Here is a 24,370-nt window from a genome sequence, read left to right on the forward strand (position 1 = left end):
CGTCCAGTTTACCGCCGCACAGTGGGACTCTGGTCTGTAGATTCTCTTCTAGCATACATGTAAAGCCCAGAGTGGCGTGTACGAGATACCCGCCCTGTCAATCCCATCAGCCCGCAGATCAGTTCGCCATCCTCGCTGAAGCCCGTGCTCGACCGATGCGTCTCGTACAATGATTATGCGATGCTAAATTACTGCCCCAGGCGCCCATCCCCCAACTGTGCTTGCACGCTGTTATCGCCCCATCATGTTCGGCAGCCCTTCACGCATGGGCAGGTTGGCAAAGTGGTTGTCGGCACCCTGCCACACGCTCTTGAGCACGAACGCCTCGGAGAGCAGCAGCTCTATCTCGTTGTCGCCCCACCCTGTCGTCGGCAGGCGCTGTAGGAAGATGATCATCTCCTGGAAGTCCATGTCGCGCAGCCGGTCGCTGAACTTGACGAGGAGTGCGCAGCACACATACAGGTGGAACTGGGAGAAGGCATCGGCGCCCTCGGACTGGGGTTAGCTGTGCCTCCGCTTCGTATGCTTGCTGCTCGCCGTACTCACCAGGTAACTGTCCCACATCCGGACAGTACACTTGACGCTGATCTCGCGCATGAGGAGGCAGTTCATCCACCGGAACGCGAACTGCATGTACTCGACGCCCTGGTCCTCGAAGTGCGCGGCGAGCGGGGCGTCGATCCGCTTGACGAGCTCGCCCATGCGCTTGACGAGACGCTGGATCCCTGGCTGCTGCGAGATATAGTGGTCCTGGATCCCGTCGAGCAGCTTTGTGAGACACCAGAATGAGTCGGCCTCGACGGCGGCCAGGACGTCGGGCGGTAGATGCGAGACGTCGAAGCGTTCTGGGTCGACTGTGACATATGCGCTGAGGAAGACCTCGAAAAACGGCGTCGCGAGGTCGTTGATGCCCTGCACGTAGCCACTCGCCGGGTGCCGGATCGCCCAGACATACAGGATTCGCTCGAGGGCGCGCTGTGTCTCCGTGCAGGACCAGAGGGGCGCGCCGGGCCGAGTGCGCGGCACGTCTATCTCGATCTGGTGCCAGATCTGGCATTAGCCGGAGATAAGAAAAGGCAAGCTCACCTGCTGGTCGAGAGACGCCAGCCCACGCCCAAAGTACTGCTCCACGAGCGAAGCGTACTCTTTCCGTTTGCGCGTGAGAGTTGCTAGCCGCGGCGCGACTGGGAGAGGTAGATAGTTCTGCCGTCAGCCAACCCCCGTGGCGCCGCAGCGCACGGACTCACGAGCAAGAGCTGCCACACAACCGGGCGCACTTCTTCCGGGACGCCGCTCCATGCCAAGCGCTTTAGCGCGCCAATGTCCACCGAGTTACCGGTATCGCACGAGAGGATCTTGACGAACTTTTCCCGCCTCCGCTCGGTGCGCACCGAGCGCTGGCGCGAAACGCTGATACCGCTGCCTGGGCGCGGCGATGCGCGTCCGGATGGCGCTCTGCTTCCGACACTCGGGGAGGCCAATGGCGAGGCCGGCGCCGACGAGAGCGTCAGTCCAGCGAGGAGCTGCATGGGGTCTAAAGTTAGTGTGTTATCGGGGAGGGCGCAGAGTTTGGTCACCCGCTGGACAGCTGTCAAGCGTCCGGTGGGGCGATGGCAGCTTTCCAGCCGACTGGCTGACAAGTCAAACTTACCGCGGAGGACATCTTCGCAGTCGGAGCGCAGTGCTTCCCTTCCGGCGCATGCCCCCTCTTCCAACGCCTCTGCGGGCTCAACCAACTCCCAAGCGCCAAGCTTGGCTTCGGGTGCGCCATAATCCTCTACCAGCACGCGCGTCGCGGGTGCGCTTACTGGCGGCGTCGCTTTCACGGGCGTAGGGTGGTAGCTCGCGCTGACCCAGGAAGTGGAGATGGAACCCGAGTTGCCGCCCGAGCCCGAGCCCGGTGGTGGAGAGATCCTCACAGCGCGTATGGGTATGGGCGCGGCGTGGGCTGAGGAGGTGGGCTCATCGTCGTCATCGCGGTCTGAGGATGAGTCCCACGCGTCCTCCCACTCAGTGTGTCGGATGGAGGTGGAGGATACGCTGCCGCGTGCAGCGCTGCGCGGAGGGGGGCGGGCACTGTTGGAACGACCGGAGGAGGTGCGGAAGAGGCTAGATGGGACAGCCATGTATGCGTGTGCCGAGTGGGGCCGTGCTGGGGGAGCAGTGGGGTGGTTCATTGTTTAAACATGAGCGAGATGGGAAGAGGGAGCGATGGAGAGAAAAGTTGGATGGATGCGTTGGAGTCGAGACAGAATGAGGAGCTCTTGGGACGGCCGGGATGCTGGATGTCTCCACCCCACCCACGGCTGCCCCACTCTGAAGGGTCTCCCCCGGGCCTCCACCACTCGCTACATCGCCGCTCCAACTCGCTACTCACTGTTGACGCTCACTCTTCCTCTCTTCCCTCTTCATCGTCACCACCATCTCAACCCCCACCAGCACTGCCGTCGGACTTTTTAATGTCCCCACCAACTTCAGGCCCTCGCAGACCGTGACTTTACCCCTGCACAGACGTGCTGTCGCTCGTCTTTCGCGTCGCAAGCTTCCATTGTCCCTGGGAGAGCCCGGCGCGTGGCGTCGGGTCTCACAGGTCGGTCCCTTGTCTGCCTCTCCTCCACTCTCGCCTACGTCGAGAGTGGTAGTGACGTCGTGACCTGCAGCGAGCAGCGACGGTGAACAGCGACGCGGCAACGCAGAGAACAAGATGCACATCCAGGATGGACCAGATCGGCGACCAGCCACACCCTCGTCTGTATTGCCACCCGCATTCCAGAGGAGTGGAAACGGACAGCCAGCTTCTCCAATACGCTTCGCAACATCCTCCAACGCCTTTGGTCTCTCCTCTTCAACATCGCACTCTCATTCCCACTCCCTTTCACAAACGTCGACGGCCAGCGTCTCCACCTCGCCGCTGGGCACGACACATCTGCCCCCTCAGGCCCTCTCTCCTGCATCCTCCACCACATCTCCTCCATCAGCCGGCACTGTACAAACACGCCGCCTTCGTCGTCCCTCCCTCCTCAGCTTGGCATCAGCCGCCGCCGACCAAGCCCATCACAATCCCACCCTCTCACCTACACATACATTGTCAGCCGTCAACGAGCGGGACGTCGAAGAACCTGGCACCCTTCAACCGCTCCCTCGCTGGGGGGCAGGCACCGCGTTCCCTTCACTCAACACGCCCGAGCGTGTCAGTTCCGCACCTCCCATCCCCTTCGAGGGGCTCACGACCAGTGCATCACCCGCTCCGGAAGACACATCGCGCTGGCTCCCTTCACGTCTACAAGCGCGGCGCTCTTCTGGATCAGCCATTGCAGATCCCGACGAGATGCCGCCAACTCCCTTGCGGCCCTTCAATGCGCGGCTGCAAGGCCGCCCGCTACCAGGTCCCTTACTGGCGACGCTCATCAGCGAGTCGTCGCCACTCGAGCACGAAATGCGCTCTGAGGCACGCCTACAGCGTCTGCTCAGTTCACATCCTTCCTCAATGACCCTCACACCAAGGCAACGGCGCACCATGCGCATGTCGCGCGGCCGCTTTCCTGAGATGGTTGGCGATGACGACGATGACGACGACATGCCCAGCGGGCTTGGCAGTCGCTGGCGCGCCGGTTCCAGCGATTCGGACAGCGACGACATGATGGAGGAAGACTGGCCACCACCCAACCAAACACCCGCCCAGGGCGCCGGCGCGGTGAACTCGGCTTTCGCAAGTGTCATGGATCTTGACAGGCCCTCGAGCGGCGGAAGCTCTGCTTTCCAGTCTAACTCGGGCAAGAGCACCCCGGGTGGCGTGCGTAACGGGAACGGAGCAACTGGCAAGCCGAGGGTCGGTGCGCCCTCGCCCGGCACCGGCCTGTTGCTTCCCACAGCCTTTGGTGGTCTCGGGATGGGAACAGCAGGCTCCGCCACGCCTTTAGGGTCGCCGACAGCCGAGAAGGCCGATTTGATGCCAAGCCCCAGCGCAAGTGCAGTGGCTAGCCCCGGTATGATGCAGTACCGCGACCCCCCAACAAGCATTCGTACAGGAAAGCGCAAAGGTGAGTTCAAGCGTCGGCCATACCCACGACGACCATCCGCTCACGCAACAGCCGGGGCAGAAGAACGGTTCGACCCATACAAGCGTCCGCGCGGCTCGTCGCCATCACCGTTCCAAACTGCGGTGATGTCGCCTTCCAAGCCGATGGCCATACCGATTCCATCGTCACCGTCGCATGCCCCCGTCCTATCGTCCACGCTTGCGCTTTCGTCGCCAGGCTACCTGAACCTTGCTTCAGCGCGTCCACACAAGCCAGCTCACCCGTACACCCGGCCCATGTCCTCTCGCTCTCGCGCTGCCTCGCCCGCATTGAGCATTGGCAGCACATCTGGTGTGTTGTCGACGTCACTCGGCAACAACGGTCTCACCAAGGACGGCAAGCCTTTGGCTGGGCCATTCATCCCGTCCGGTCCGGGCGCGAAGGAGGCAGTTAGCGCCGCCTTTGAAGCGGGAGCCGCGCCGGGTCAACTAGGAAGCATGGGGATGCTCTCGCTTCGTGGACAGCAAATCTCATACGACAGCGACCGCACGAATGACAGCGACAGGATGGAGGAGGATTAGGAACGCGAAGACACAATTACATGCTCTCTCTTTGTTTGTACAATACTGGTGATGTACTGAAAAGCAATGATCTGACCTGTTACTCGAGGCGGAGGGAAGCTGGAGGAGTCGAGCTTTCCCACGGTGACACTGAGAGACTAAGGTGGAGGTGCACGCACCGCGAAGTTGGACGCGTTCACCATCTCTGACCAGGTCACCACGATCACCACCACCACCATGTCGGCCGATCCAGCCCCCGAGAGGGGCCAGGACGACTTCGACGGCTCGGACCCGACCTATACCCACTTCCAACATCGGGCGGAGTTCATGTCCCTCCTGTCGGCCTTCCTCGCCATCCCTCTCGCAGCTGATCCAACACCCGCCGAAGACAAGAATGAGAGCGGCCTCGTGACGCAATTAGGCAACATCGTGAGCTGCCACCATCGTACTATCTGACTCAGCTCGACTACTATCTGCCTATGCCCGGCCTCCTCGACCCAGCTCTCGAGGACATCGTGCCACCGCTAATGGACGCCCTTGCTGCCGCCCTGGACAACTTGCAAGCGGGCAAGGCGCCTAACGCGGCCCGCCTCGCTCGCCTTGGCCGCGTCGTGAATTGGGTAGTCAAAGTGCGCGGGTGGAAGGCCGTCATCCCCTACTTCCCCTCCGCCTTGGGCCACCTACATGTGCTCATCGCTCTCCTCCCCGACTCGCGGCTCGCCTCCGACGACTCTTGGGAGCTTCGTGCCGTCCTCCAGCTCTGGCTAGCCCTCCTTCTCACCGTTCCTTTCAGTCTGGCTGCGCTTTCTGACAAGCCTGGCGCCACGGGGCTCGACGTGCCCAGCCACAAGCGCCTCTTCGCTGCCCCCACTTCCGACCTTGCCGCACGAGTGGTCCTCTTGGCGCTGCCACTTCTCCATCGCCCAGGTCGCGAAGGGGAATATGCCGCTCTTGTTCTAGCTCGCCTTTTCGCTCGAGACGACGCCGTCCAAGGCCTCCCAGGCTTCCTGGACTGGGCGGGTGCTGAGCTGGCCGACGGAGAGCGCGAAAGGGAGGCCAACTTCGTCACCTCTCTCCTCTCCTTCCTCGCCGTCATTCCTGCCATGATCGACGCATCACATCTCCTAACCCTTTGCACCTTCTTGAACGACACACTTATCCCACACCTCGCGGGCGGCGCAACAGCCGCATCCTCAGGCCTCATCCGCAAACTCGCCGTTAAAGCGCGCGGGCGCTGGTGGCTCGCCCGTCTCCGGGACGACATGGACGGCGTGGAGGACGTACTCGACGACCTCATGACAGCCTTGAGCGACAAGGACACGATCGTGCGCTACTCCGCGGCGAAGTATCTGGCTCGCATTGCAGCCCTCCTGCCCGCCGAGTTGGCAGAGGAGATCGCTGGCGCGACAGTCGGCCTTTTCGCGGGGACAGAGGACGAGCCCGTCCAGGAAACGAGCTTCGGCGCCGTCGTCGACCCGGGAGGAAGCGCGGTGGGGCGCGGCGTCATGGGTCTAGGCGGGGCGGAGGCGAGCCGGGGCGAGGCGCGATGGCACGGCGTCTGTCTCGCAGTCGCCGAGCTTGCGCGCCGCGGCCTCCTTTCAGATGTGGCGGAAGCTGTACCGTGGATTCTCAAGGCGCTGGGCTTTGACCTCCGACGCGCATCTCACTCCGTCGGGGCGAACGTGCGCGATGCCGGCGCCTACGTTCTCTGGAGTCTGAGCCGCGCCGCGCCACCAGAGCAGCTAGCCCCCTTCGCTGAGAGATTGGCCACCGCACTCATCTGCGCCGCAACGCTCGATCGCGAGGTCGGTGTGCGCCGTGCGGCCTCTGCCGCATTTCAGGAGGGCGTGGGCCGCTTGGGGCTTTACCCCGCGGGCATCGACGTGCTCGCCAAGACGGACTTCTACTCCGTCAGTGTGCGGCGTAAAGCGTTTGCGGTTGCTGCTCCCGCCGTCGCTGCGCATCCCGTGTACCGCGCCGCTCTGAGGGAACACCTGCATAACATCACGCTGCGGCATTGGGACGTCGCGATGCGCACCGGTGGCGCAGGCACGCTCGCCGCCCTACTTGCGCTTGCGCCAGAGGACGTGGGTAACTCGACGACACGTGAGCTTGCTTGCGTGGCGGCTTTCGATCCGACGAGCGCGCACGGCGCGCTTATCGCGCTTGCACAGATTGCACCGTCGGTGGGCGACGAGCAGAAGAACGAGGTGGGTTATTGCACTGTTGCCAACTGACATCAGTTTATTGTGGCGCTCGCCCGCGTGCGTGCCGCCGCACTCATAACGTCTAATGCGGCCGAGATCATCGCGGCCGGCTGTGCGCTCACCGAAGCAGCACTCACTCCCAGCACGGACTTCGCGCCAGCCCAGCGCTTCTTTGACGCTGCGGAGCGCCGGCGTGAGCCCGAAGTGCACGAGGCTCTGGCCGCCGCGGGACGGAGGTATTCGCAGGTATACGAACCCGTCGTCGTGGACAAACTCACTCGCCGCGCGGTCGACCATCTTGCAAGCGCACGGCCGACGCAGCGCCAGGCCAATGCCCTGTTGTTGGGACATATTGAGTATCGGTCACGAGAGGCGATGGCACCGGCGCTCGGTGCCCTGCTCGGGTTGCTGGAGCCGGCGGCAAAGGCGGACGTGGAAACGAGGCGGAATGCCGTGCGCTCTCTTGCTGATCTCGCCGTTCAGACTGCAGGCGCTGAGCTGATTCGTGAGTCCTCTCCACTGCAGAACACATGTCTCTGAAACATTATGGGAAGGAGCTGACGTCAGTTGACGCGACTGACTTTGCTCGTGTGGTGGTCGCCCTGACCAAGGCGTTGGAGGACTACGCGACAGACCAGCGCGGCGACGTCGGATCGTGGGTACGCGCTGCAGCGGTCTGCGCTCTCTCACGCGTCCTCGTCGCAGCTGCGTCTTGCCCGCGCCCTCTGGATCTGGTCTCGCAGGACGCCTTCGCCGCCGCGACAGGCGGCATGGCGAAGCAGGCGCTCGAGAAGCTCGACGTCGTGCGAGGTGCTGCAACCGCCGCGTGGGGCGATCTTCTCGCCGCCAACGCGGACAGCGTCTGGAGTTGGCCCGGGGCACGCTGCATGCTCGATGGCTCGCAAATGCGGCCCAGCCCAGAATGGTTCACAGCTGGACTCGAGTTGCTCCGCACACCGGCGCGTGCCGCAATGCTTTCTGGACTGGTGCAGATTGCCGGAAGCGCAGTTCATTCGAGTGTAAGTTACCCTCTAGGATCACGCGTGATCAAACTAACTCCAGTCTGACCGCGCCGCAGCCCCGCTGGTGCAGTGGCTCTCCGCCCTCCCCGCAGGAGACGAGACGCACGCTCTCGTCCTGGCCGATCTGTGCACCCTTCTAGGCGCGAACCTGGGCGGCAACCGCGTCGCCGTGCCCACACTCACAACCCTCGCGCGCCTCTTTGCGGCAGAAACGCCTATCTCCTCGGATCCAGGAGTGTACACCCGCGCGCTGTCGCTCGCAACGCGCGGCGTGCCGGCTTTTAAATCGATCGACCGCATCACAGCCGCGCTCCGCCTTGTGGTGGCGACGCTCACGCTCCCCTTTGATAGGGTGCAGACGGCCGCGGCGGCTGCGCTGCCCGCGTTTCTCGCGCACCGCTTCCCGCGTATCCGCGCTGCAGCGGCGGAGTCGACGTACCTCGCCCTCGAGGAGGAGGGGGAGCTCGATCCGGAGCTCGAGGAGATGCTTCTCGAGACGAACTGGGCGGAGGAGGCGGACGCCGAGGCCGCGGGGCGCGTGGCGGAGCTCGTGCGGGATTGCATCTCGGGGAGGCAGAAGGATGGAGTGGACGTCTAGAGATACGTTATAATGCACCAATGTATATATTTGCATACGAGTGTCTGAATCACGCCGACACTGGCGTGGTTGACCTCGCATACGCGCACACCCCACAACAAAGCGAGGCGATGGCGCCGGCTCAAACCCCCACCTGCAGCCCACACGCAAGAGCCAGGCCGCCAACGTGACCTGACCCTCGCGTCTGAGACGAAGGCAAATGGGGTTTTGATAGGGGTCGAACGATGCTTTATACGTCGAACGCCGCAGACACCCAGAGCCAGCAGCACCACATGGCTCTTGCTCCCCGTGGCCGCTTACCCGACGGAGTCGCACTTTACACTGAGGCTACCAATCCGCCGACCAACTGGATGTAACGTGGCTGCCTTTGCTGTCCGATACTCGTGGACAGTTCACGGTGGCAGGCGTCTAGCTGATGCCGTCACCGTGAGCTGGCTTCGTATGGGCTTGAAGGTGAGATCCGCGGTGGAATTTCGTGGGAAGAGTTGGTGCTCGACGCGCTGTGTCGCAGACGTTCACCCGGGTGCTGGGAAGCGGCGTAAATTGTGGGCTGTGAGGCAGTTATATGTGAGAACAGGGAGTTGCCACCGACAGCTGGACATGGAACGATGATTGGACGTGTGAGGAGACCTGCTCTGCGTTTTACCGAAGCTCTCAGAAACAGAGAGGTTGTCGGTCCACGGAGATCGACATTGTAGGCTTCGCTGACTCGACGGCCGACCTCACGAGAATGAGCCATGCAGGGGCCACAGAGGGTTGGCCGAAGATTGATGCGAGGGTGCGACGTTATGATGGTACGAGGTTATGATGGCACGTCTGAAGTGACGCTGCCGAGGACGCCGAGCGGTTGCTTCTCGGAAGTGCTGCATAGAGCTTCGCTCCCGAGATTCTGATATTTTGCTTGGACGGACGGACGGCGTGCGTGAGGTCCTGAACCCCACGGTGAAGGACGTCACGAGAATCAGTGCTTGACACGAGGAGTCGAGCGCCCACGCAGCATCCCTACATACGACTCTAGAATCTAGGTCAGTGACCCCACGCTTGGTTGGCACGGCGCAACTGCTCGGCCTTCCACGGCGCGGTAGTCGCTGCGCCGCCCTCTGACACAGGCTCCTCATCCCTCGGAGCCTCGGGGCGTGGCATGTTCTCGCCCCAGCACCACCCGCCCACCCAGAGACCTTGAACGACAACACGCTTGCCAAGCACCTCAGCTTGGAACATCTTGAGCAGCCCGCTGTGAGGTTTCACCCAGTTTGGAAAGGTCGACAGACTGTCTAGAAGCGGGGAGTGCTCAGAGAACGCGGCGCCGCGTTTGAAGTGTCCCACGCGGTGCAAAGACAGCGTGTACAGGTCTGTGAACGGGCCTTGCGTTGTAGTCGCGGCCTTGAGGGCTTCTGCGGGGGAGACGCTGCCGCCGAACAGCTGCGCCGAGCCAAAGAGGTAAGGGAGGAAGGCGAAGTCGTCGAGTCCCCATACGCCGTGCGACCCTGCCGGCTCGAGACGATACGTCGCCTGTAATTTCGTTGTGAGGTCAAGGTAGCGCGGGAACACGCGCAGCACGAGCTGATCCTGCGCTTCGGCATCCCCGGCCCAGCCAGAGACAACGCACACCCAGAGGCCGAGAGCGAACGCGAGCTCGTGCCCTGTCCCATAGTCCAAACGCGTGGGATGACCAAATGCGTGCGACTGCAAGAGCAAAGGCAGAAGTTGGTCGCGGAGATGAGGGGGTAGCTTCTCAGGCAGAAAGCTGGGCAGGCGCTGCTATTAGGGAGTTCACTCAGTGACGCACCTTCGCCACGAGCTCGATGTAGTCGCGGAATGCACGGTTACCAAAGCGCTGATTTGCTTGCGGCAGTGGAGGAACCTCTTCAACCCATTCTATCATGGCGTCGAGCAGGCGGAGAAAGGTGGCTGTCGTCTGACATCAGCTTCTTCGTAGGCGGCGCAGCAGACGCACCTCGGACGCGCCCTCGTAGGCCGCCGGACCTTCAACTATGGCTTGTCCACGAATGCGCTCGCACCGCACGCGCAACCAGTCAACGAATCCGCGATAGCCCGGAGTAGAGGGCCAAGCGTGGATGGCGTCCTCGGTGGTCAGCACAGGTGCTGGCGAAGCAGGGTTGGAGGGAAGAACGACGGCGTCCGCAGAAGGCGCGGCCATCGGACGACCTGTTTGAATGGTCGGACCGCGCGGAATAAGAGTGGGAGGCGGCATTGAGGTGCGCGGCGCCATTCCGGATGGTGGGGCCCTTGCTCCTGGGAGCTGAGGTGCTCGAGTCACAGTTGGTGGCAGCATCGAGCGCGAGGACGGGCCCGACGCCCATGGTGCTCGCGTTGAGCTTTGTTGTGGTGGCGCCCCCGGTCGCTTTGTCACTGAAGGGGGGAGAATGGTACTATCAGAGTCCATGCTTGCTGATGGCGGAGAGAGGCAGAACGATGATGACAACGCCGCAGTTCACAGATCACAGATGGCGCAGCCTGAAACATCTTGGCTGTTATGCGGAACCAAATAAACCGGCATGGCTGTCACGTGAGCTGTCTCGTGCCTGCCGCAAATGTCTTCTCGAAATGTTGAACGCCGCTCATGTCCACATCCCGGCCCGCGTTCCTCTCGCATCCACACTCTCGATAGCTCGACTACCATGCCCCGCTACTTTCTCCGCGGGTCGCTCGAGCACCCTTCTTTCCGTCTCCCGGAGATTCATGCCATTGCGGAGCTCTTTGGCTTCGAGGTGCGCGTCATCTCGGAGGCGCCAGAGAAGGGCATCATCATCGTCGACGTTGATCACGAAGAGCATATCGAGCACCTTCTTGAGCGCGGCATCCTTGTATTGTAAGCTTGTCCGTGGCCCAGGCTAACCGAAGCTTTGCATGTGAGCTTTATGCCCACGCAAAATCCTATGAGGAGCTGCAGGAGTCTATGCGCGCGCGGGTAGCCGAAGGTGTCCTTGAACCGCACATGGACAAGAGGTGGAAGATCTCTGTCGAGTGTGTGAACAACCATGCGACGGATAAGCGGTCTTTGGAGGTTATCAACAGCTTTGGGTGGATCGGCCTGCGCGGCAAGATTGACCTGAAGAAGCCGGAGTGCGAGCTCGTCGTGCTTGAGGACTGTGAGCATTGCGAAGGGTGGTGAGCTAATGTTAGACAAGTATGTCACCATCCATACGAAGGAGGCGCGCCTTGAACGTGATGGACACTTTCAGGAGGTGTATTTCGGTCGCCGGATCGGGTTCTCACGCGCACGTCCGCTCATCACCGCGCTGGAGGTTAAGAGCCGTGCGTTCTTCGGCAACACCAGCATGGAGAGCGAAATGGGCTTGTTAATGGCCGGTCAGGCTTGTGTAAGTGACTCAAAGGGGTTTCTCAGGCGCTATTCTTTGAGAGAGTAAACCATGAGAGGGCTCATGGTCTCCACCGCGCATCCTACTGACAACAGCCCGCCCCTGGCAAGATCATGTACGACCCGTTCGTCGGCACAGGCTCCTGTCTGTATGGCGTAGCGCACTGGGGCTCGCTGGTTATTGGGTCGGATATCGATGCGCGGCAGTTCCGGGGCAAGGGTGAGCCGATGGGCGCCTGACGCTCTCCGACACTGGAGTTTGCCGCTGACGAGCAGAGAAGGGAAAGGACATTGTGCCCGGTATTATGCGCAGTGCTAAGCAATATGGGATCGACCAGCGCTTCCTTGACAACATGTGCTTCGATATCACGCACGGGCCGTGGCGCCGTGGTGGTGTGCTTGACGCAATCATCACTGACCCACCTTGTGAGTGCATTATTCGTCACGATGCTAACATTAGACGGCGTGCGGGCAGGCGCGAAGCGGTTGGGCAAGGCGTCGACGCGCAAACGCGTGCTGCGTGACGAGCCGTTCCTCTTGGAGGACGGAACATATGCGCATCAGTCAGTTTAATCGATTCATGGCGGCCGGAGCCACCGCTGACGACAGAAACCCGGACTACATCCCACCTTCAAAACCGTACGAGCTTGTTGACCTGGCGAAAGACCTCGTCCAGCTCGCGCGATACCTCCTCGTACCAGGAGGCCGTCTTGTCTTCTTCCTTCCCACCGTTACAGACGAGTACGATGAGGTGGACATCCCAGTTGTTGAGGGCATGAAGGAGCTCAAGTGGGGTGAGGGAAGCGTGCAGAGCTTCGGGCGATGGGGGCGAAGGGTAAGATACATACTGCGAAGCAGCCGAGGTTGACTCCAGCTCATCACCATGGTCAAGACGGCGCAGGACGACGGGCCGCGGCCTAACTTTGGTGACCACAGTGACCTGTTGGCTGAGAAGGAGCCGGGGCATCACCGCTTTGCGCAGAAGGTGGGCTTTGGTTAATGAATAGAGAGCTCATGGCAGTACTTCAAGAGTTCGCGCGGCAGCGGCGAGGCGACGCCTTCCAGTGGTGTCACCACCCCAGCCCCCCGTGACGACGTCGATACGGTGGCAGAGGGAGTGGAGAAGGTGCATGTGTAACATCTTGTCATACAGAACTGTGCGCTGTACGATGATGCATGGTTTATGCTTTCTTGGGCGCAAGGGCGTTTTGCTCTAAACACCCAATTGAGCATCCTGGAGCTGAACTTGGATCGAGAGCACACAGTCAATGCACCATTGTAGCACGCCAGCTCCATCGTCTTTGGAGCGAGCATGTATCAAACATGGCTTGCACAATGCCTCACATTGTTTATGCTTGTGGGCGATCTCGAGTGCCACTATGTGCGGAAGCTAAATCACGTGGCTACCCGAGCAAACACCACCGTGAATGCCTTGTTTGTGTGCACCACCCCATTTTGTTGGCTTCCCTCAACTCGTCATCTTCCATCCCATCTCATCTCATCCCATGGCCCTCATGCCTTCCAGGATACTCGGGGCACCACCACCTCCTCCGCGCTCGCTGAAGCGTGCCCCCAGCTACCAGGCTAATGGCGCCGATGAAGAGGGTGTGCGACCTCGCTAGCTGAGCTGACTCGCAGATGACGATGTTGACATGGTCTTCACCCCTGTAGCCAACGGTGAGTCAACGAGACCCAGACGGATCTGATATCAGGGAGAAAGCCCATCGGAAACGCGCACGCCATCGCTGACCTTGTGGATGATGCGCCGGCGCATCTCCCTGTCGCGGGACCTTCGTCTGAGGTCGACAGCGCGGACGAGAGCAGTGACGATGAAGACGAGGAGGACGACGAATGGCCCGTTGCACACGGTGAGTGCGTTTTAGTGTTATGCTGACGGCAGTCGAGGTTCGGTTGCTCCCCCATGCTGTCATAACCCGCAACCACTTCGTGACGCAGGTTTCATATATATTGCAGGACCGGCTCAAGTGGGTGCATGGGGACGAGGAGTTCGCACCTCACCTGTGGGAGGACGTCCCAATGCTTCGGGACAACGTCGAGCGGATCTTCATCTCTGAGATCGGTGTGTCACTGGCGATGAGGACATGGAGGCCTGACCACAGAACGACCAGGCCCATTGAAGGGCGACGAGGTCGACTACGACGTCCATGTGTACAAGCCCTGGAACGAGGCAGGAGAGGTGATCCAGGGCGGCTTGGATGAGGATGAGGAGGAAGACTGTCCCACAGCTGCGACCATCACGAATCTTCCCTCTGTCCACATGGAGGGATTGTGGGAGAAGTGAGTGGGTTGCGGGGGCGCGCTGACACCAGCCTGATATACGAGGGTGGCATCAAAGAGAGGTTGCTGCGATACATAAACACGTCGCTTGTCTTCGCCGACTGCATGGTCGACCCGAACGTTATCTCCTCCAACCGGTAGGCCAATTCTGGTTTCCCAAACTTACATCAGCCTCGCCCTCATGTACGGCCCTGCGGGCACGGGCAAGACATCATTGTGTCGGGCGCTCGGACAGAAGCTCGCCATCCGTTATCTCGACGGAAAGTGGGTCAGGAGACGGGGCGCCGCTGATCGCAGATACCCTCACGGCGCCAAGCTTATCGAGATCAATTCTCACTCGCTGTTCTCCAAATGGTTCAGCGAGAGTGGCAAGCTCGTGCAGAAGGTGTTTGACAAAGTGCAGGAGTATCTTGGCGATCCAGAATGTCTCGTCGTAGTTATGATCGGTGTGTTTGCCACCCAGATGGGTGCTAACATGCAGATGAGGTCGAGTCGATCGCTGTGTCTCGCGCCACAGCCATGATGGGATCAGAGCCGAGCGACACTGTCCGGGTGAGCCCACCACATATAACCCGCCGCTAACGCCTTTCAGGTCGTCAATGCGATTCTTACTCAGCTTGATCGCCTAAAGCAGAGCCCAAACGCGCTAGTGCTGGCGACATCGAACTTGGTGGGAGGTATTGGTGAGCTACTTGAAGTTTGGCTTGGCTGACGGCAGACGCCGCTTTCGTCGACCGTGCCGATATCAAGCAGTATATCGGCCCGCCACCGCCCGAGGCGATCTACTGGATTTTGAAGTCCACGTTCACGGAGCTGGGCAAAAGGAGGGAAGGCAGGGACCGGTTGGCACCACACGGCGACAGGCTTCTGTGCTGGAAGGAGGCAACACCAGAGTCGCGCCAGGCCTTTGAGACACGTAAGGAGGAGCGAATCTGGCTGGCGTCCGTCGAGTTGCGCAAGATCGCCGTGCGGTGTCACGCTCTAGGCGCGAGCGGCCGATTCCTAAGGCGCCTGCCCAAGCTGGCGCACGTGCGGCTGGGGAGGCCGTCTGCGCGCCTCGCGCAGTGGATGGAGGCGTTCGCGGCCGAGGTCGAGGCGGAGGCTGAGGGACGCGAGCTTATCGCACAGGGCGAGGGCCGATATGAGGGCAAGCGCCAGCGGGGCGAGTAGGCCGCTGTCTGTTGTGTACTATCATCACAACCACATACTTGTACAAATGCATCTAGCATCCTCAACCTACAACGCTGCGCACTGGCACGAGCATCCCGCGACGGGACACATATCGTGTGGAGGCTCGCCGTCCAGCCCGCCCTCGAACCACCCAAGGATATGGCTCGCATGTCCGCCGTGTCTGCACGTCTGGCAGGCGACGTACGCGTCCTCCATGGTATCGGCCGACTCGTTCTTCGGCGGGCGCACGTGCAGCAAACAGATGCAGCAGCGGGGCAGTGCGTTCTGACAGTACATGCAGATGTTTGTCTGGCGTCAGTTCACCCCTACATCTGACTCACTCGAACAGTGATCGGCGGCGGGTCCATCTTGCCCTTGAGCGCGTTCTTGCGCTCGAGCATCTCCTGCGATTGCCGCGAGAGCTGGCGCTGGCACACGCGGCACACCACGACGGCCTGCAAGGTGTCCTTTGCGTCGTCGTGCAGCCGGCGCCGCTCGGCGATGGTCGCGACATCGAACGAACAGCGCGGCACCCACGCCAGCCACGAGTCGAGGTACGACCTGTACGTGTCCTGCCACCTGTCGAGGGTGAGCACTTCGCCCGTGCTGAGCTGCGCGCGGGGAAAGAAGGCAGCCAGCAGCGCAGCCGTCTGCACGTCGCCCGTGCGGTCTACGAAGCGCTGCAGCAGCGTCACGCCGGCGCTTGTGAAGCCCGTCAAGGCGAGGCCGGGAAGCGAGCCGAGCGTTATGCACCGCCGTAGTCGGTTGCTGAGGAAGTTGGTGAGCTCCTTATCGGACTGGTTGCACACGGCCACGGCTACGCGGTCGAGCAGCGGCAAGCTCTCGTCATACAAAATGCCGTCCCAGTTGCTGTCCGCAATCCGCATGAGCACAGCGCGGATGTACGGATCGTCGACCTTGTCGACCATGCTCTGCCAGTGTTCGTGGAAGAAGACAGAGCCACGCTCGGCACGCCTTTGCGACATGAATCCTGCAATCGTCGCACCCATCAGTCGATGCCTCTCGTCTGCCGTTAGCTTCGAATCTAGAGGTCAGCTCACCATCAGACCGCATGAGGATGGTGATGGCCGGCTCCTCCTCGCCGGCAAAGAAAGCCCAGCAGGCCGCCTTGGTGCGCTGCTCGTCATCCACGAGGCGGTGCACCTCAGCCATGGTGTCGTATGCATAGTTCTCCCCGCACACCGCCAGCATCATGCGGCGCTGCGGCATCCGGTCCGTATGGGGCAGGCGGTGATTTCCTGGCGCGGCAATGTGGCCCTGCGCTGTGCGTGCTGTGTTCAGGCGTGTGATAGCGGCATTGTAGTCGGCATTGGACTCAGATGGCGTCCCATGCCGAGGTGTACTCGCCCCACTCCCGCCCTGCAGCCGCCCGCCCCACGCCGTCGCCGCCTCGACGCGGGCCTCGGCGCCAAACAGACCTGTCCAGATGCTCCAGAGACCTTGGTAAGTCAGGTCGTAGCGCCCGTCCTGAGACGCCTCGGGGCCAGTGGCACGCACAAAGTCTACGTCAGTGTGTCCTCGGATTGCTAGCTTACGATCGACAAACTCCCAGATTCCAGCTACGCGCTCGGCACCCGGGAAGCGGGTAGCCACGGCCGCATTGAGCTCGAGCTTTCATCAGCAAAAGTCACGCTGTAGTTACTCACGCTGTCTAGCCCGTACCCCTCCTCAGCACGGCGGCGCATTACAAACGCCGCGTCGTGCCTCAGCACGCGCCGCAGCCCATCTGGACCTGTAATCTCCTCACCGAACTCGTAGTCGTCCATCTCCTCCTCTTCATGCTGATCACGCAAGTCGCGCCGCGAGCCGTGTCGGCGTACCAGTCCCGGGGAAACTGAACGCGAGCGTGCCTCCCTCTGCTCACTCAGAAGAGCCGAGACGCGCTCGGGCGCCAGCTGGAAGCGGTTGATACGGCGCTCATCGACGTGCGACGAACGGCGGTCAGACTGCGGTGGCGGCGGGACGTGCGCAGCTGGGGAGGGCGCTCGCGTCATCCCCGATATCTCGGGGTCGATGTTGGTCAGCCCGGTCGTGGCGAGTGTCAGATCAGCCTGAGCGCCGAAGGCGAGCTGCGTAAGCGCTGTTCAGTGGGCAAACTCACGACTGGGGCAGCGGGGAGTGGTCCAACACCGATTGTACCATCCTTTACGATGAAGATGACGTCGCGCCGGCTCTTCGTCGGCGGCGCGAAAGTAAAGCTCATAAGCTGTTGCTTCGGTTTGACCACTTATGTCAGCGCATACCCTCTGTGAGAAACCCACCATGCCGCACGCCCCCGCAGTAAGTCCAGTTATCGGCACCATCCGCGCGCTGGCCTCCACTAACCACCTCCCAAACGTTGACGCCGCCCTCGCGCGTGCCCACGCCGAGCCCCGTCTGGCCCGTCCCGCCAGTCCATTCTAGCGCGACAACCCCCGAGGGGTCGGCGACCTCGAAGCTCGCGAGCTCTTGCCCCGGCCGGCGCACGTCCCACAGCCGGACAACGCTGCCGGCCGGCCCGGTCTCGACGCTTGCGAGGCGCTGCTTCTTCTGCGGGTCGGGCGTGATGTAGTGCACAGCGCGCGTGGCCCAGTGGACGACGGCGCCGCCGCTGATGCCCCCGGCGTCGCGCGTCGGCGCGCGCAAGTCGTACATCCTCAGCGCTTTGTTGTTGGCGCCGACGAGCAGCTCGTGCGCGCTGCCCGGCATCCACGACAGAGAGTGGACGGCTTCGCTCGCGCAATACTGCTGCAGGTGGCGGACGCCGTCGCCGCCGCGCCCGTGGAGGTTGCCTGGCTCCAGGCGCTCGGGAGGCCGCTGCCATGTCGGATCGCCCTCCGGATCAGGGGGGAAGGCGGCGATGGCGTCGGCAATGTCCCAGATCAGGAGGGAGTAGTCGGACCGGTGTCTGTCGTATCCGGTCGCGAGGAGGAGGGGGTCGGCAGGCGAGAACGCGAGCGAGGAGACGGCGCGGGAGTGCTTCACTGTCAAGAGGGCGGAGTGGGTGGTCTGGCCGCCGCGGGTGGGCATAGCCAGCGTCGAGGGAGAGAGGGTTAGGATCTGGGTGCGCCCAGTCGACAGGCCGAGGGCCAAAAGATGTCGCTGCATCGGGTTCGGCGACCACGCGAGCGCTTTAATGCCCGCGCTGACCTCGCTGTGCAGGCCGACCATGCTCATTATCTCCGACTGGTCTCAGCTTGCGTGGCAGCGGCGACTCACCTCGTTATCCCACTCAAACATCTTGACATCCCCCGACCCGCCGGGCGCACCCTGCCCGGCGGCGGCGAAGCGCGCGCGGCGCGACCCGCCTGCGAGTGGGTCCGCGAGGACTATGCGGCGCGGCTCGCCCATGCTTGTTGTGGATGGAGCGAGCGAGCGGAACGATGATTGCGCGAAGAGATAGCAGGCAGTTAGTTCACGGCACGGACCGGTGTTGAACGTCACTTGATTGTGGGGGGCGGAGATCATTCGACCTCCGTTGCATGTTGACGATCTGACGAGATCACTTCGACTTCGAAAGCACTTGTTGCCACCACAACATCAAAATGCCAGCGTCAGGAAAAATGGCTGCGGCTCAGACGCAAGAGGGCATTCAGCCGTGAGTTAAAGTCTGCAGCGTGCACATATGAGAAAGAGTGCTATGGTCATGGCGTGGCGTACCATGTTGTGTATGTCTCAGCTAATTCCAGCCGTGTCCTCGGCAAGCTCATCACATTTGCGCTCCTCATGGCCGTCGTGCCCATCGGGTCATACTTTGCCTCCATCAAGTGGCTCTACGACGGTGGGTGAAGAGTGTGGGACCTCAACAATAGCCTGATCATCCGGACGCTAAACCCAGGCAACACCACCCACGCGGCACTTACCGCTGTCGCGGCCGCCAACATTGTGCTCGCGGGCTACGTCTACCTCGCATTCGCCGAGGACGCGGCCGAGCGGTCTGAGATCAAGGAGAAGAAGGCCCAGTAATGTACACTACACTGTATGCATATCCACTTTATGCGCTACAAAGAACCTACGAACTGCTCCTACCGCTGGTCGGTGGCACCGTCTACAGCGGCGTCTCGGCATGGGCGACCTCGGCGATACACTCGTGGTCGACGAGGACGCCATGTGCGACAACGACATGGGGGGCGTCGCTCGCACGTCTAGGGATCTCGGGGAAGTAGTCGTCGTGCCCGTTCTCGACGACCTCAATGTCGCCGTTCATGCTGCGTCCTCTGCGGGGGCGGAGAGCCTCTGTCGGAGGCGGGACATTACCTGGCTCGGTGTTCATCCATGCCTCCTCCCACAGCTGGGCGACACGCGGGCGACGCGCCGGATCGCGCTTCAACAGGCGCGCGACGACCGCACGTACTGCGGGCGTGCCGACGCCGTCGCGCCAGCCGTACTCGCCCTTCGCGATGCGGTGCATCGTGCGGCGGCGAGCCTCGCGCTCGTCACGCTCACCAACGGATGCCGTACTCGTCGTGCTGGATGCGCGGCCGCGGCCGTACGCGGGAGGCGCACCGTCTTCAAAGGGCAACTCTCCCGCTACCAGCGCATACAGAACGACGCCGAGCGCCCATGCGTCCGTCTTGCGCCCGTCGTAGACATTGCCCATCACCACCTCAGGAGCAGCGTAAGCCTCGCTTCCGCAGCGGGTTTGGAGGAGCGGTGAGCTGGAGCGAATGAAGCGCGCAAGCCCAAAGTCGGTCAGCTTGACCAGCGGAACTGGAAGGTCTTCGAGCGGAACGGAGCCTGTTGATGTCGGCGGAAGCAAGAATGGGTTGACCGTGAAAAGAATGTCTGCTGTCAGCTTTGCCAACCCGCACCAGTAGACCTACTCTCAAGCTTGATGTCACGGTGAACGACCTCAACCTCGTGCAGCCACGAGACGGCACGGCAGAGCTCGCCAAAGATGCGGCGAATGAGGCCATGTCCCTCGGGGTCACCAGGCCCTGGGCGCAGCATGCGAGCGCGGTTCGCGTCCACTTCGACAAGGGAGAAGAGCTCGCCGCCCTGCAGTCTCTCAAGCACCAGGCAGTGGTGCGACACCGTCGAGAAGTGCGCGACATAGCCTACGACGCCCTGGTGAACGAGGTGACGTAGCACTTCGACCTCACGGTAAAAGGCGCTGGCATTCCGTGAACTGCGCACGCATGCCTTGCGATCGACCATCTTAACTGCGCAGACACCCACGGGGTCGGGTGTGGAGACGGGCGAGACGCCCGCCTGCACAAGCTTGGCCGCGCTGCGCGTCACCGGTTTGGCAGACCAGACAGAGGCGAAGGCGCCGAAGCCAAGCGACTGGACAATGAGCCAGGTTCCTGGATCCTTGGAGCTCTTTATGGGGAACGTGTCGTCGTCCGCGACGGGGATGAGAATGTCGCCAACCTGGACTGGGCGGCAGCCGGGCTCGAAGTGGTGCGCCTCGCGCACTATGTTGGACTGACGGCGGACCCTGGGAACTGCTGGCCGTTCACGCGAGGCGGCACGCGGTGAGAGATGTGACGACATCTCGGGAGTCGGAGAGGGCGACTGTGAGAGAACGGGGGGCGCAGGTCCAGTCACAGAGCGAAGAGGAGTTGGGGCTATAAGTGTGGGAGACGTCGGTGAGGTAGCGAGAATCTCGGTGCTCGAGCTGGGAGGACCGGTCACCACGCGGCTGCGCGAAGACGGCAATCCGCGCCCGATGGAGGGCACACGGCCTAGACCACTCACCCATCCCGAAGTAGCGCTCGGGAGCCCACTGGGGCTATCAGGCAACGGGCGTGGAGGTACGGGGAGAGATTCTCTCATGGACGTGCCAAAGAACGCATCGGTCTTGGATCCAGATGAGAGGGCTGGGCTCACTGCTCCATCATTGTACGGGGTGCCCGCCAAGCCATCACGGTCTCTAGCTGAGGGGCTCGGCGGCACGGGCGATGCAAAATGAGGGGTCCCCAAACCAAGACCAGCCGACGCAAAGCCTCCGCCGCCGCGCGGGAGTGGCGAGTCAGAGAGATCGCGGAATTCGCGAGTGGAGCCGTCGAAGCCAGGGAGAGGCGAGGGTAAGGGTAGTGGAACGTTCATGGACAGGTCCAAGCCCGTGCGTATGCGTGTCAGGTAGTGGTCCTTGGGAGGTGAGCGCGAGGGGGTGGGTGATGGCGGCGAGAGATCACGGGGGAGGTTGGTGTAAGTCGATATGGGCGACGGGGCGTCTTCCAGGCTACCGATGCTACCCAGAGACGCATCACGTCGGTGAGTTTCGACCAAGTTGCTAAGCGAGCGGCGGGGCGCTGGCTCGCAGATGCCAGCGTTGAGGTCGCCTCCGCCGACGAACGCCTTCGTGCTGGCCCAGGCCGCGTCCGCAGTCGAGTTGGCTGCGCCCGAGCCGAGAGAGGCTAGCGACTCCAGTGTGAGGGTTCCACAGAGAACCTGGCGAAGCTCTTCGAGTGCCTGTGGAGTGAAAGTTGAAGGCAATGGGAGCGAGCTGGGGTCAAAGTTGCGGCAGACAATGAAGGCCTCTGGAAGTCAGTTTGGGCGTAAACATTGGCGGAGCGCAGGAGCCTCTCGACGGAAGAACCCGCGCGAGATCGCCAGTAGTAAACGCACCTCCGCTCCCCTTGCGACTGCTCCTGGGCTTGCGCACCCACACACCACCGCGCCGTCCAAACGCGTCGAAGCCGGAAGCTGGCGAAGACGAGGATCCGGCGGAAGGCACATTCTCCGTCTCGATTGCCTCCAATTCTACGTCGTCGAATTCCGCCCATTCATCGTCGGGGCCGCCTTCGCCAGCCTCAGGGCCGGGGAAGAACGCGCGGAGCTGCGAGCGAAGCACCGACGCCTTGGGATCCAGTGGGGAGAGGAAGATCTTGAATATGAGTGTGGCGTGGGGGGCCATGAGGGTGAGTGCGAGGGTGAGGGCCTGGAGAGATCGCGATCATGTGTCGGAGATGAACGAGTCGATGGGAAAGAGAAACACGTCAGCATCTTTCGCATCAGTGCACAGCGTCGACTCACTGCCAAGATGAGCTGTGAGTGGAGATACGCGTCGAGGTCGTGTACACCTGTGACTGCGGCGTGAGTGGCACCCTAGCGGCGAGAGGCGCGTGCGTTGTCCTTTGCTCTGGTAAAGCTGCGCCGGCAGCGTCCGCTTCTGCAAGTGACGCATGGCAGCTGTCGCAGCAGTTGTCGCGAACCACGCGGACCAAATAGAACCAAACAGCTACGCCACCCAGGCACTCACCGTCTGGCGCGCCGTCGCAGATGACGAGGTCGGCTTTACGTCCTCCGAGGGGTTCGAGCACGAGTGGCACAGTACTCGGCACGGTGATGTCGGCCTGAAGCGTCGTGATACCAGCCAACGGCGCCTATTGTGAGCACGGTGCACGAAAAACAACTCACCATGGGCTGGAGGTCGACGCTCACGACGCGGTTCTCACCAGGCGCCGTCCCGGGTCTGAGGTCAGTAGCCGTGCTAAAGGGGGCCGAGTCAGCCAAGGTTGGAGTCGGACCAGCGGCAGACACAATGGCCTGGACGCTGCGCCCAACAGTGGATACTCCGTTGCGCCCGTGCATCATGGGCTAGGCAACGGGGCGCCGATAACCACAGCCGCGCCCGAGCGCGGGGAGGACAATACGCACCGTAGACGCTTTCCAAGGACCTGCGACCACGAGCCTGGGGCAGCACACAGGTCGACAGCGGTGCTGACGCCGCGGAAGAGATCGAACTCCTCATCTGCGGTTAATTCGATCCTTCTCTGCGCTTGCGGACGTACCGAGATGCAGGAGCTTATAGGCGGAGCGAGCGCGATATCCTGGTGATCAGCTCGGGAGCTCGGGAGGTCGTGTGCGACTGGCCCGCGCATGCCTCGGCGGCCCGGTGCCAGGCCAGATTGAGATCGTTGAACTCACCATCGCTCTTGCCCTTGCGGTAATAGACGTCGCGCTTGTCGACGGACGACTTGGAGGACGGCATGGCGTTGGCTTTGTTTGGTTATGGTGACTGCCCGCCAGGACCGACACCACTGGTAGCTTCGAGCCAAGCGCAGCGGCGAGTGGGTAAAGGACGGAGATGAGGGGAGGACAATAAAGGTGCTGGACGACGGGCTGGGGAGCGCAGCGAGCTGGTGCTTATGTGCTGGACTCGCGATGGTCGGAGATCAGATAGGATGATAAACGGAAGTGCGAGGTGGACGAAAATTGGAGCGAACAAGGCCCTGCCGGAAGCGAGCGAGGTCGGAGCGCCGCGAGTGAGTCGAAGAGGGCGAGGAGATGAGAGATGCGAGATGCGATCCGATGGGAAGAGAGTGCGCGCGAGGTGCGCTTGTTGATGGGAAGATAGTGAATGCTGGGTGTATGCAAGCGAGCGGAAACAGGCACCTCCACTAACCCAATTGATCGCGCGCAATCCACCCAGATCGACCAATCTAGATCTGGGCCAGCTCGCCCTGCCATGCTGCATCCCTTCATGCCCTTCACCGTCAGTAGCTTCAACTAATTGTACAAACTTTGGTGCACTGCCCTAGCTGTGTAAACTGTTCATCTGTTCATCTGGCAGCTGACAGCTGACAGCTGGCCACCTGGTCGATCACCTCCCGATCTGCTACGCGTATACTGTGCTGCGCTTCACAGCGCGGAGTAGGAGGAATTCGCGCATTTGGGCACAGCATTCACCCGCCAGACGCCAAGCCTTGCTCGACTCGAAATGGCACCCTCACGCAAATCCCGCAAGACAGGCTGGAACTGATCTTCAAGCCGAATCCTAATGAAGGTATTGTAATGTGCCGTAATAATGCGTTACTATGCTTGGCGGATGGTTGAGTAATAGCCGGGACGTGGGGGGTCATATAAACACACTCACCTCAAGCACATATACCCAATTCTTTGTGGAATTGCCAGGACACGGTGATCGTCTAGTGGTTTAGGATTCACCCTTCCCATTCCTAGGTGGTCAGGGTGTGACACGGGTTCGAACCCCGTTCGCCGTATTCCTTTTGCAGTTCCGATCCCACGGTGAGCGTTGTGGACTATCAGACGCTCCCGTGCACAATAGCATGCACGCATGTAGGAAACAGCTTAGCCCTCTTATGCTGCTCAAGATGACGTTGCAGTTCGACGTGTCTCCCTTGCTGCTATGACCTCCTGATGATTGGGTGGATCAGATAGTCGGTCACGAGATATCGGAGCTGA

At 61.7% G+C, this 24,370-nt stretch overlaps 9 protein-coding genes across 9 annotated transcripts; 5 read left to right on the forward strand and 4 right to left on the reverse strand.

Moving 5' to 3' along the window:
- Positions 1-231: 231 nt before the first annotated feature.
- Positions 232-2,177, reverse strand: COLE_06858 (uncharacterized protein; the record flags this gene model as incomplete). Its single annotated transcript, XM_018421289.2, has 5 exons — positions 232-495; positions 547-1,050; positions 1,087-1,203; positions 1,248-1,534; positions 1,652-2,177. 5 exons carry the CDS (start codon positions 2,175-2,177, stop codon positions 232-234), a joined length of 1,698 nt encoding a protein of 565 aa, XP_018280054.1.
- Positions 2,178-2,704: 527 nt separating this feature from the next.
- On the forward strand, positions 2,705-4,600 carry COLE_06859 (uncharacterized protein; the record flags this gene model as incomplete). Its single annotated transcript, XM_018426567.2, has 2 exons — positions 2,705-4,040; positions 4,092-4,600. 2 exons carry the CDS (start codon positions 2,705-2,707, stop codon positions 4,598-4,600), a joined length of 1,845 nt encoding a protein of 614 aa, XP_018280053.1.
- Positions 4,601-4,816: 216 nt separating this feature from the next.
- On the forward strand, positions 4,817-8,406 carry COLE_06860 (uncharacterized protein; the record flags this gene model as incomplete). Its single annotated transcript, XM_018426566.2, has 5 exons — positions 4,817-5,008; positions 5,041-6,789; positions 6,823-7,291; positions 7,354-7,805; positions 7,849-8,406. 5 exons carry the CDS (start codon positions 4,817-4,819, stop codon positions 8,404-8,406), a joined length of 3,420 nt encoding a protein of 1,139 aa, XP_018280052.1.
- Positions 8,407-9,432: 1,026 nt separating this feature from the next.
- Positions 9,433-10,639, reverse strand: COLE_06861 (uncharacterized protein; the record flags this gene model as incomplete). The annotated part of the gene is made up of 3 exons (XM_018422764.2): positions 9,433-10,164; positions 10,196-10,324; positions 10,364-10,639. The coding sequence occupies 3 exons, from the start codon at positions 10,637-10,639 to the stop codon at positions 9,433-9,435; spliced, it is 1,137 nt and encodes a 378-aa protein (XP_018280051.1).
- Positions 10,640-11,048: 409 nt separating this feature from the next.
- Positions 11,049-12,887, forward strand: COLE_06862 (uncharacterized protein; the record flags this gene model as incomplete). Its single annotated transcript, XM_018422763.2, has 9 exons — positions 11,049-11,239; positions 11,272-11,519; positions 11,554-11,750; positions 11,846-11,969; positions 12,026-12,175; positions 12,210-12,312; positions 12,359-12,584; positions 12,624-12,734; positions 12,771-12,887. 9 exons carry the CDS (start codon positions 11,049-11,051, stop codon positions 12,885-12,887), a joined length of 1,467 nt encoding a protein of 488 aa, XP_018280050.1.
- Positions 12,888-13,254: 367 nt separating this feature from the next.
- COLE_06863 (uncharacterized protein) lies at positions 13,255-15,217 on the forward strand (the record flags this gene model as incomplete). The annotated part of the gene is made up of 11 exons (XM_018422762.2): positions 13,255-13,354; positions 13,388-13,426; positions 13,462-13,617; positions 13,650-13,829; positions 13,870-14,047; positions 14,080-14,184; positions 14,219-14,311; positions 14,345-14,493; positions 14,529-14,599; positions 14,640-14,730; positions 14,766-15,217. 11 exons carry the CDS (start codon positions 13,255-13,257, stop codon positions 15,215-15,217), a joined length of 1,614 nt encoding a protein of 537 aa, XP_018280049.1.
- Positions 15,218-15,283: 66 nt separating this feature from the next.
- COLE_06864 (uncharacterized protein) lies at positions 15,284-18,568 on the reverse strand (the record flags this gene model as incomplete). The annotated part of the gene is made up of 8 exons (XM_018422761.2): positions 15,284-15,526; positions 15,559-16,244; positions 16,279-16,740; positions 16,774-16,849; positions 16,885-17,307; positions 17,340-17,464; positions 17,500-18,403; positions 18,437-18,568. The coding sequence occupies 8 exons, from the start codon at positions 18,566-18,568 to the stop codon at positions 15,284-15,286; spliced, it is 3,051 nt and encodes a 1,016-aa protein (XP_018280048.1).
- Positions 18,569-18,780: 212 nt separating this feature from the next.
- COLE_06865 (uncharacterized protein) lies at positions 18,781-19,183 on the forward strand (the record flags this gene model as incomplete). Its single annotated transcript, XM_018425291.1, has 3 exons — positions 18,781-18,815; positions 18,907-18,998; positions 19,056-19,183. 3 exons carry the CDS (start codon positions 18,781-18,783, stop codon positions 19,181-19,183), a joined length of 255 nt encoding a protein of 84 aa, XP_018280047.1.
- Positions 19,184-19,265: 82 nt separating this feature from the next.
- COLE_06866 (uncharacterized protein) lies at positions 19,266-23,156 on the reverse strand (the record flags this gene model as incomplete). The annotated part of the gene is made up of 9 exons (XM_018422760.2): positions 19,266-20,002; positions 20,041-21,702; positions 21,791-22,103; positions 22,199-22,251; positions 22,425-22,548; positions 22,583-22,637; positions 22,823-22,916; positions 22,957-22,995; positions 23,093-23,156. 9 exons carry the CDS (start codon positions 23,154-23,156, stop codon positions 19,266-19,268), a joined length of 3,141 nt encoding a protein of 1,046 aa, XP_018280046.1.
- Between the last annotated feature and the right edge of the window lie 1,214 nt (positions 23,157-24,370).

The sequence above is a fragment of the Cutaneotrichosporon oleaginosum genome (assembly GCF_008065305.1).
Source record: "Cutaneotrichosporon oleaginosum strain ATCC 20508 chromosome Unknown ATCC20508_contig06, whole genome shotgun sequence".
Classification (NCBI taxonomy): Eukaryota; Fungi; Basidiomycota; class Tremellomycetes; order Trichosporonales; family Trichosporonaceae; genus Cutaneotrichosporon; species Cutaneotrichosporon oleaginosum.